Consider the following 10,361-nt stretch of genomic DNA (forward strand, 5'->3'; position numbering starts at 1 on the left):
TAGGGGACGTGGAAACGTGTCCGCTCAAATAAAATTATTTGTGGTAATTAGGGGTGAGTATTCCTTTTAATTTTTAATTCAACACATTTAATCATCTTTTTAATTTTTTTTATTAATGTTACAAAAAACCATAAATATTTTTTATGTAGTACTGGATAAAAATATCTGGTTTATTTCAAAGCATTGAGTTAAATCAGAACTAAATAGATTAAAAATTTCCAGGATTTACTAATTTTCAGTCTTTTTGTAAAATTACAGGTATAACGTGTTTTTCCAAAATTTTAGATACTTTTATTAATCTCCGCGAAAAATTATAAATTGCGCAATGCATAAATTACAAACAAGAAAATAACTCTCGAGCAATATCACGTGCTCAGGCCCCATCATTGGTATGATAATAATTTTCTGATGTACATTGAAAATACTGCGAAAAAAATGCCTTAATTAGAGCAACTATTGTGATGAAAAATTACAGCTTTCGAGTAGTATGACGAGCTTAAACCACCCCTAATTGGCATGGCAATAAGGCAAGCGTCGTTATAATTTTCCCTGAAATTTCTATAAACTATAAAGAAATTTTGCATAAAGATATTTAAAAAGTTCAGTTTCAGTTATTAGTAAGTATCATCAAGTAAGAAACAGTCTTGTTAATAATGCTCACAAGGGCATGGACAAACTATGTCCAATATTTAAGTCTTTATGGTAATTAGGAGTGAATCTCTTTTTATTCACTTCCTTTCCAAGATCTTTAGTTGTCTACTTTAGCCTAATGTTTCTTTATAGCTAATATTTGCGCATAATTTAATTAATAATTTATCACTATAAGTTAAGAGAAGTTCTGTAGAGAATGATAACTTATTTAATTTTCTTCTATATCCTTTTTGAGATTTACAAGTTAGCCTTTAAACTGTCCACAGTTACACTATTATAAAGGATACGATCTATTTTGCTTGTGACAATCAGAGGCCTTCAGTAAACATTCCTTACATTGTTCAAAGGACTTTGCATTTCGGAAACATGTCGCTAAAAATAAGCAGTTATATTATTTGAGAAAAGTGTCCAGCATTAATAACACACCAGCCTTGTTATATTCTTCAGCAGCAAGTTCATAGTCGGGGCGCCATTTCAGAAATGATGTTTTTAAGCTGAAAACGTATTTTTAATTACGCTAAAATTAACACTAAAATAATATTTACTTTTTTTCAGCCACTCTTATATGCTCCAAACCTTCTTCAATTTTTTTGCTGATATTCATTTTTTGAAAAGATTGGTATTTTAAGTTTGTAGTAAATAACACTTTATAGATGACAGAAGGCAAATACAGAAATTGGCAGAAATAAATAAACAATTCAATTAATAATATACCAATTACTGGTTCAAAGAATAATTATTTTTAACTATTTTTAACACTAGCGGTTTTTGACAGGAGCATAAATTGACAAGAACCATAGATAGGAACACGGCAAAAGCAGGTTCGAAAAGTTAGCCCAGCAAGATTTTTTTTAAATTTTTTTTTATTTAAAGCCGTAATCGTTTCGTTTAATAATAAAAATTAGACAATTTTTTACGTTAAACTTAGCCCTCTTGTAGAAAATGTAACTTTTTTTGCTTTAAATTGATCAATTAATATTCAGTATCGTTTTTTCGACGAACATTTACGTTCCTCGACTATAAATAATGTTTAACATGTTTAATTACATTATTTTCAATGTTTTTATTAGATTGTTCATTGATATTACTAATACGCGTTGGCGGGTAGAAACTATACGTGTAATCCATCGACGTTTATTAATGGACATGCCTTAGCGGTCAGAATTGTGGTACAACAAAAGAAAGAGATGGAACGAAGTTTCGGATAATATCCATCTCTCTCACGATAGTGCGTAAGCGTGTCATGAAACCGAAACCATACGCCATCTCCCTCACTTTTCGAGCCAAGAAATTATTACAATGACATACGGCTAAGGCATGTCCATTATATATGTCTATGACAACGACATACGGCTAGGGCACGTCCATTAATATATGTCTATGGTTCTGACTATTATCTATGACCATAGAAGACTTTGTGATTCGACTATATTCGGTAAAGTTCGTTATGACTGCTCTTCTGCGGCTTGTAGATAGACGCTAAATCTATGCGCTAAATGCATAATGATTATACATATGTTATACATAGATGTTCTTTTAATAAAAATTGCGACTGCGACATAGTTTCATTATTTATTAAACGTCTAATAGTTTGCAAAAATATATTAGACGATAGATAATAAACAATTAATTTTTTGTGAATGTTTTCTGGTGAGAAAGTGTTAGTATATTAAGTTTATAGTATTACTAAGTAGTTGCCAAAAAATGTGAAAATAACCGAAACGATGTATCACCATTTTGTTATTCATTCCCATAACAAAGTTGCTTTTATCAGTTTAAAAAATTATTAATTTGTGTGTACTGTTGACATTTCGTTGACAAAATATAATTCATCGTGAAAAAATAGCTCCAGAAAATAATTAGAGGCGTTTTTCCCACAACAATGATAGAGTTGACAGTTAAAACATTGGATTCTCAAAATCATTCGTTTACGGTTGACGATGATGTAAGTATTTAAATAAATATAAAGTATTTGTTTCATGCAGTTATTATTTACCCCCATTTTAGATTACAGTTGCTCAGTTTAAAGAAAAAATTGCTGATACTGTAAACATTCCAGCAGATACTCAGCGGATAATATATTGTGGAAGAGTACTGCAAGATGAGTCAAAATTAAAGGAATATGGTAATATATATGAGAACTTTAAGTAAACGGTTTTAATTGTTCAATTTGCATCTCTAGATGTTCATGGTAAAGTTGTACATCTGGTTCAACGTGCACCCCCTGCTAGTAATCAGAGATCCAGACCAGCTACACCTCCACCTCACCGAAGACATTTTAGAGGTCCTGAACATGGAAATGCAATGTATTTTGGCTCAATGGCAATTCCTTCTTCTTTACTTGATCCACAGAATGTTGTTTTGCCCTTATCACCACATAGTTTATCTGCTAGCAGGTTGAATGTTGCAAGAAGGTATTTTGTTTAGAAGTAATCAGTATTGATGTTAATGACCTATAACTTGTTAGAATGTTACGTCGTGCTGCATTAGTACTTAATGCTTTGGAAAATCCACAAAATCCTGAACAACCATCACAAGAAGAACAACAGGAAGATGTAACTCCTGTATTTGAGGCCCGTGTTTTAGTTCCAACTGACCCTATGGATGATGTGCTATCTGCAGTTCATAATAATTTAATTAATGCGGGTGCAGTGTTAGTTTATATCCACTGATGGTTTCCTTCATTTGGCAATTTAAGTTCTATGAATTATAGGCAATTGGGTTCATCTTCTCAACCAGTTTTCCTCCAGGAAGGTTTAGCAAACCAGCAAGAGGTTACAGTGGAACGAAATAATTTAGGTGTTGATGATTCAGGATCACCCAGGGCAAGATCAATATCGTCAACTCCAGGAGGTGTTAGCCCCTTAGCTAATTCAATTGAAAATCTTTCCGCATTGAATAATCAAGAGGCTACGATTGCAATGGATACTGTGGAAGCATCTGATTCAACAGGAGTTCAAGGAACTGAAGCTCCACAAAGTGGGGTTGATAGATCTTCTGGAACTTCGACAAATATAACTGAGTATTTCACTGATTACCTGTTTTAAACATTAACTATAATTTAATTTTTATTTAAGGAATGTGTCTAGAACATCAGAGTTTGCAGAATTGCTTGAAAATATGGCTAGGTTTCAAACACGATTTGCTCCTTATATGGATCGTTATATTCAGTTTATGCGTAATGATCCGGCCATATCAGAAGAGGTGATTGTTTACAATGTTATTTTGATTTTTTTTAAATTTTTTTTCTGGTTTTTATATTTAGAATACTCGTCAGACGCAGGCCTTTATCAACCGCGTTTCAGAGGTCTTACATTTTCTTGGACATGCTTATCACTCATTAAGTGATATTATAGTTCGTGTCAGAACACCTCCGCCACGTCCTCTGCTTTGTAGACCTGTAGTAATACAGCACCCTACGGTGGTACAAGCTGGAATTCCTATTCAAGTTGAAGTATTTGTTTCTTAATGTTTGTAGTTTTTTTCTTATTACTTCATTCTTGTAGGCTCAAATAAATATTTCTCCTGATAGTACTAATCCATCTAGAAGTCAGACATCTCAAGTTTCCAATTCTGCTACAAGTACTAATCAGGTAAGTAATATTTCCATTAACATTACTTACTTTGAAGGTGTATGTCATAATTTTAGCAAGAAACGAATACTGTGAACCGCAACATTCCTTCATCTTCTACCACTAGTTCAGGAGGTAATGAGCCAGTAGCATCCTCAGCTGTTTTGCAACCAACTGTTGTTGGATTTCCGATGTTTCCGGGTCCAACAAGTATGCGAGTTCAGACTATTCCTGTTGAAATAAGAAGTCTTTCTAGTCCAAGGATAAGCCTAACATTGCCGCGGAGTAATAATAATAACAACAACATCCCTAATATGTCAACTGTGCATACACCAGCAAGTAATGAAACATCTTCCAATAATCTAGTACCAGAACAAACTACTAGTTCTACAGAAACTCCAGTATCAGGTAAGAACCAAGTTATTATAGGATAATTTTAGATAAAAAAGCGGTAATTGAACAAAATACGATTTTATTCATTATTATTTATATTATTACTATGTTACAAAATATGGTATTATGCTAACAAATTTTTTGGTATGCGCTAGATACGCCAAAGATAAACAGTATTAAATATTGTCCAAACAGTGGAAATTAAAAAAATTCAAAAATAAAAAAAGTTACCTAAATTAAGAAACACTGTCACAATTCTTTTTAAATACACGTTGCTGTGCTCTATAACATATTTTTTTCAAAATTTTTGCAAGGGTAGAACAAAACAGTATTGTATGAAAATAAATAAAAGTAAAAGAAAAATGCTGGTATACAAGGAAAGAAAAAGTAAGGAAAGCGAATATAAACATAGGAGACGAAAAATTAGAAGGGCTGATTTTCGGTATCTAGGAAGTCAGATAACTCAGGATCGAAGGAGCAGTGTATTAAATTTGAGTAGAATTACTTGTTTAGCATTCGTAATATTTAAACATGATCGTATTTAAGTTTATCGTTGAAGCAGTGTCTTCAGAACTAAAATTTAAAAGTTTGACGTTAAATAAAAAAACTCGAATAAATAATTGGTTGTATTTAGGAGGTTGGCTAACTTTAAGTATTTAAATTGTTGATAGGTGGTGGTCCTTCTTCTACAACTGCTTCATCAACAACATCTAGTGTCCCTGGGGGACTTCAAGGGGCTACATTTACTATACCAGGCTTTCATAATAATCCGAATATGGAAGTGTTTATGGAAGTTACCCCAGAGAGTATCACAATCGATTCAATGGAGACAACTTTTGTTGGAGGTGGTCAAGCTAACGAACGTTAGTTTTTAATTTTTATTTTCGTTTTGTTTTTATTTATGTATTTAATTTACAGTTCTGCAAAATGCTTTTCAAGGCCCACCATCAGATATTTTAAATTCGATATGGCACATGGCTGGTCAGTTAGTAAACAGAGGAGCTCAGTCTACCCAATCTAATACACCAAATCCGACGTCATCTTCAACGTCGACCACAGCTCCGTCTGCTCCACCCACCGAACAAATTGATTCATCAACTAGCGAATCTTTCGGTACGCAAACAACATCAAATTTAGGATCGTCGGCTGCCACAACTCAGAATTCTCAAGCTCGAGGTAACACTCAAACTAATCCCACGACAGCTACTCATACAAGATCTACTTCGCGTCCACACGTGCATCTCGCACAACATGCCATACAGGGATTTGATCCTTACTTGCCATGTAATTCACATCACGTTGTTCCTTGGAGACGATTCCAGTCAAGTAATGCACGACAGGACAATGCTACTGCAACTGCAAGTGGCCAAAATTTACAAAGTGGAGGAACTGGAACTGATAGAGATAGTGGAGGCACTCGAATATATCCAGTTAATAACACAATCATGAATATATTGCAGGGTATAGTTAATTCAATACATACTATCTATGGTCGTCAAGCGCAGCAACAACCTCAAGCGCAGCAACAACAAAGAACTACTGTTAATGTGGCACAAGCTACACCACTGGATAATGGAGTGACGGGAAGTGTAGCACAAAGTGCCGGAGATGGTGTGGGGCAAGGGGCAACTACAGATTTAAATAGTTTACCGCTTCAATTGCTGCAAACGTTTATGCCTCAATTGCAAAATATTGTAAGTAATAAGTCAAAGCGAAGCTCTACTTCTGTATAGTCAACGGAAATTGCAAAAAAATCAAGTTCTACCTGTGTCAGGACATATTTTCATTTAGTTCCGTTAACTAAAAGAATTGTAACTGTTGATTTAATTTATGTCTAATAGTGCATTTATTTTCAGAATCTTTCTGACTCTAATACTTCTGGTCCTACAATTGCAGAGTTGCTCCAATTAAGCAGTGTTTCTGAGGGAGAAAATCTTTTTTTAGATCTTATAAATTTGTTGTCACGCCATTTAACTGTTGGGTTAGTGGATTACAAGGTTTTTAAATTTTTTGGACATTATTATTATTGGTTTCAGTGATTTGATACAATCGACAAATGGCCGTCTTGAGCCTTGGATGCGCATTCGTTCTTCTATACGAAACTTTTTTTTGGTTCGTGTCATGAATGGATCTTGTTCCAGCGTGGCAATTGACAGAGGCGTTAATCGCATCTTGTCAGAGATGCAACCCTTATTTAATCATCTCGTGAGTTTATTTGGAGTATATAATAGAATCGAAATAATTCTACTATTATTTATTATTTAATAATGTACATGCATGCTCTAACAGAGTATTTACCTTTTGCCTCCATTTTACATTTTGGTAAATAATTTTACCTTCTAAACTATTCTATTAAAATTTACCTCTGTTTTCCCTTATTTTCTCTTCAACCGCTCTCATATATTCACAATAATTCGTTACATACTTCTCTGTTCAAAATCTCTACCATTAACTCCCGCATTTCATTTTCTAATCTGTCGGTTTCCATTCCAACATAAATTATTTTACTTCCTCTTTTTGGCTTTCCATTGCTACTCCATAACAAAACAAGTGAGTTAATATTTCCCTGACTCCACTTTTACTTATCTTTTACTTTTAACCCATTTTTCTAAATATATTTTGGCGTATTTCTCCCTGCCCCAAATTTCTACTCCACATAGTGCTACGGATCTAGCCATCGAGTTCATTAAATACACACGGTCATCTCTTAAATTTCACCTGGTCTTTTTAATCACCTCCCAGGCCGCCTTTTGCACCTTTCTTGCCAGTCTTCCTATATGCCCCTCTGTACTGTTTTTCGTCGTAAACCAGTATCCCCAGATATTTTAATTCATTTACAACTTCAATTTTTTCACTCTTAAATTTCTTTTTTTTTTCTCTCTGTTCCTAAAGGCCATCACTATAGTTTTTTCGCATTTACCTTAGCTTATTTTTCTCGACGTATTTTACTAAAGTCCCTAACATGTTTTCTTATTCTTTGGCACATTCTGTGACAATTGCAATGTCCTTTCCTAAGAATCTACATCATCCAGATCATCAATAAAAATATCGAAGAGAATTGTACTTAGAGCGAATTCCTGCGTTATCCCTACATTAGTATCAAACTCTCTCTTTACCTTTCTATTTACCTGGACCTCTCTATTCACTGAATCGAAAACGGCTTTAAAAACTATGGATTCTACGTAAAATTGTCCACTTTGTCTTTAATCTAGTATTTATTAATGCATTAAACACACAGATATGATCCCTCCTGTCCCTCTATTTTTCTAAAACTTTCTTAACTCTCTTTTAATACATTTTATTCATCTAGACATTTGCTCTATCTATTTGCCATTATGCTGGTCAAAACCTTGTATCTTACATCTAATAGTGAAACTCTCCGGTAATTTTCTGCTCTACTTTCATCCCCATCATTATAAATTAGCAAAATACTAGATATCTCCCAACCCTCCTATATTTTGCCTCGTCCAAATTTGATAGAGCAATTCTTATCAATTCTAAAACCTCTCTACTTGACGCATTCATACATTCAATTGGGATCCCATCCTCACCTGTAGCCTTACCACTCGCCATTCTACTAAGCACCTCCCTATATTCGATCCTTCCCCTACCTATTTTGCCATCCCTGACTTTCTCGCAGTTTCCCACATAGTCATTTTTCCCCAACTAACTTCATGTATTTCACCTTAGTGCCCTAGCCTATCTTTAGGCCTCTGTCTTATTTTTATCCCAAATTATTTTTCCTTTCCTTCGGGCACACACACCACTTGTTTACCATCTTCTCTCCTTCGTCGAAGTTACTGTATATAAGTATTAAGCCTAGAAGAGAACCCTTACAAACATTATCTCCATCTACATATGTAACCCTTTTCCCCCCCATCATCAGCCCTAGATCTCATTTATTTCACTGTCTTCACACACAAAAATTACTTCGCAGAATCCTATTTCTTCTTCTGCAGTTAGCCCTAGCTTTGCCTCCATAGTACTCTTTGCAAAATAATTCTTATTAATTCTTCTAGAATGCATTACCCACGCGTGACGATATCGACTTAGTGAGGTCTGCCCAATCATTGTTTCGTGCTCGTTTGCCAAATATAATTTCTTTGGCCACATCAAGAAGCCCTAATTCTCTTCGAATGCTTGTTGATCAGTGCTTAATAACTGCGAAACAATTTGGTGCGTTGATTTTGCGTGCGAGTAGGAACGGACAACCTGGTGTTGAAGTTGTTTTGGATTCGATAGTTGTAAGATATAGATAATATTTGTAATTTTTTACGCTATTTTTATAATTCTGTTTGGTGTAGAGTCATCATACGAGAGGTATTCCAAGAGAGATTCAACAGTGGACATTAATGACAACTAGAACACAAATGAGGCAATTCTTGTCTAATCTAGGCGTTCCTGATAGTGTTTTACAACCATATATAGTTCGTAAGATTGATGCTGTGACGTCAAATGTTGTTGCCATTGCACAAAAGGATCAGCAAGGAGAAGTAAGTTTCTAGATAGTGTAGGGTCAATTTTAGCAACAATTAAAAAAAAAGTTACATCATTCCCCGAAATTCAAAATTTAAGTTGTGGTAAATCAATATTTTAAATGGTTAAAAATGTTTTATGTGGACTACAGAAAAATTAATTATATTGATCTTTCTAGGCTATGCAAGTGGACGATGTCGATCGAGATGACAATAGTGGTGGAGCGAGCGGTTCAACTGAAATTACGCCATCTTCTGTAATAAATCTCGGGGATAAGGAAAATGACGGGGAACCTCTTCCTACAGTTGTATTAGGATCAGAAACTTGGCATAATGACGTACCAGCTGTAAGCTACTAATGCACCTAAAATAATTGAAAATTTACATAATATCTGGTGTTGCATTTTTAAGGATTGGGTTCCTATAATAGCTCGCGATGCCCAGAGACAACGCCGACAAAATTCTCAAGCTCCTTTCAGTGACGCTTATTTGTCGGGAATGCCCAGTAAACGGAGGAAGATTGTGACAGCTGCTAAACCGCGAGGTAGTCTGTCTCAAGTAATTTCAGGTAAGTTATTCAAAATACTATAATAAGAAAATGTAAATTTGTTTTTGTGATAATGATATTGCTTTTGTAGAGAGTGTGCGCAGAGCAGTAACAGCAACTGGTTTGGCTTCAGTTGCGCCGTTAGAGGTGGTAGCGCAAGGTGCAGGGTCCGATATAAATATTCAATCAGCATACAGAGAGTTATTACGAAGTAATGTGAGAGCAGGAATTAGAGATAACTCAGACTTTACTCCTGAGCGCTTTCCTAACGCCACTAGCTATTTCAATGGTCCTCAATAATAATAATAGTAACTGTGCTTTGCATTGATATAAACAAAAAAATATGAGAGCTATTAGGCTGCTGTACTGTAGACAATGTAATAATTGTTATTATGGTTAATTACTTTATGATTATTCTATATTCTTATTGTAATATTGAACTAATACGATCATTTACTTGAGTCTGTCTGCATTACCAATAGCGTTGTTGTAGAACCAAATTTAAAAATTACTAATAAATAAAAGTGTTATGATGGGTTAATAAATTGTGTAATAATTACAAAAGCATGAATCGATATTCACTATTGCAGTATTCCAATATACGACATAGTATAGAATAATAATAATATAAAACAAAAATAATGGTAGGAGTACATATTTAATATATTACAAATACATATATGTAATCGTATATTTTCTCTTGTAAACATAAAAATGGATGCG

General features: G+C 34.2%; 2 protein-coding genes across 2 annotated transcripts in view; one reads left to right on the plus strand and one right to left on the minus strand.

Moving 5' to 3' along the window:
• The window catches only part of LOC108735518 (gamma-soluble NSF attachment protein-like), a 5,579-nt gene extending 4,155 nt beyond the window's left edge, over positions 1-1,424 (minus strand). Inside the window, exons 1-3 of the mRNA XM_018467504.2 lie at positions 1,197-1,424; positions 1,078-1,145; positions 939-1,023 (exon numbers count right to left, since the gene is read on the minus strand). Of these exons, the coding sequence (XP_018323006.1) occupies positions 939-1,023; positions 1,078-1,145; positions 1,197-1,255 (212 nt within the window). The 5' untranslated portion in view covers positions 1,256-1,424. The remainder of the gene's footprint in view (positions 1-938; positions 1,024-1,077; positions 1,146-1,196) is intronic.
• Positions 1,425-2,142: 718 nt separating this feature from the next.
• LOC108735535 (large proline-rich protein bag6) lies at positions 2,143-10,209 on the plus strand. Its single transcript, XM_018467536.1, has 18 exons — positions 2,143-2,596; positions 2,659-2,776; positions 2,834-3,065; positions 3,119-3,304; positions 3,365-3,673; positions 3,729-3,855; positions 3,917-4,105; positions 4,158-4,244; positions 4,301-4,631; positions 5,288-5,479; positions 5,535-6,310; positions 6,473-6,597; positions 6,653-6,821; positions 8,636-8,860; positions 8,921-9,109; positions 9,271-9,438; positions 9,503-9,659; positions 9,730-10,209. The coding sequence occupies exons 1-18, from the start codon at positions 2,534-2,536 to the stop codon at positions 9,936-9,938; spliced, it is 3,852 nt and encodes a 1,283-aa protein (XP_018323038.1). The 5' UTR covers positions 2,143-2,533; the 3' UTR covers positions 9,939-10,209.
• Positions 10,210-10,361: the final 152 nt, after the last annotated feature.

This window comes from Agrilus planipennis, unplaced genomic scaffold (genome assembly GCF_000699045.2).
Source record: "Agrilus planipennis isolate EAB-ADULT unplaced genomic scaffold, Apla_2.0 scaffold9, whole genome shotgun sequence".
NCBI lineage: Eukaryota > Metazoa > Arthropoda > Insecta > Coleoptera > Buprestidae > Agrilus > Agrilus planipennis.

Excerpts from the sequence above, each read along its gene's own strand:
- LOC108735535 (XM_018467536.1), top strand. The coding sequence starts at position 2,534 with ATGATAGAGTTGACAGTTAAAACATTGGATTCTCAAAATCATTCGTTT. Across the intron at positions 2,597-2,658 it reads CGTTTACGGTTGACGATGAT|ATTACAGTTGCTCAGTTTAA; the intron begins GTAAGTATTTAA and ends CCCCCATTTTAG. Across the intron at positions 9,110-9,270 it reads AAAAGGATCAGCAAGGAGAA|GCTATGCAAGTGGACGATGT; the intron begins GTAAGTTTCTAG and ends TGATCTTTCTAG.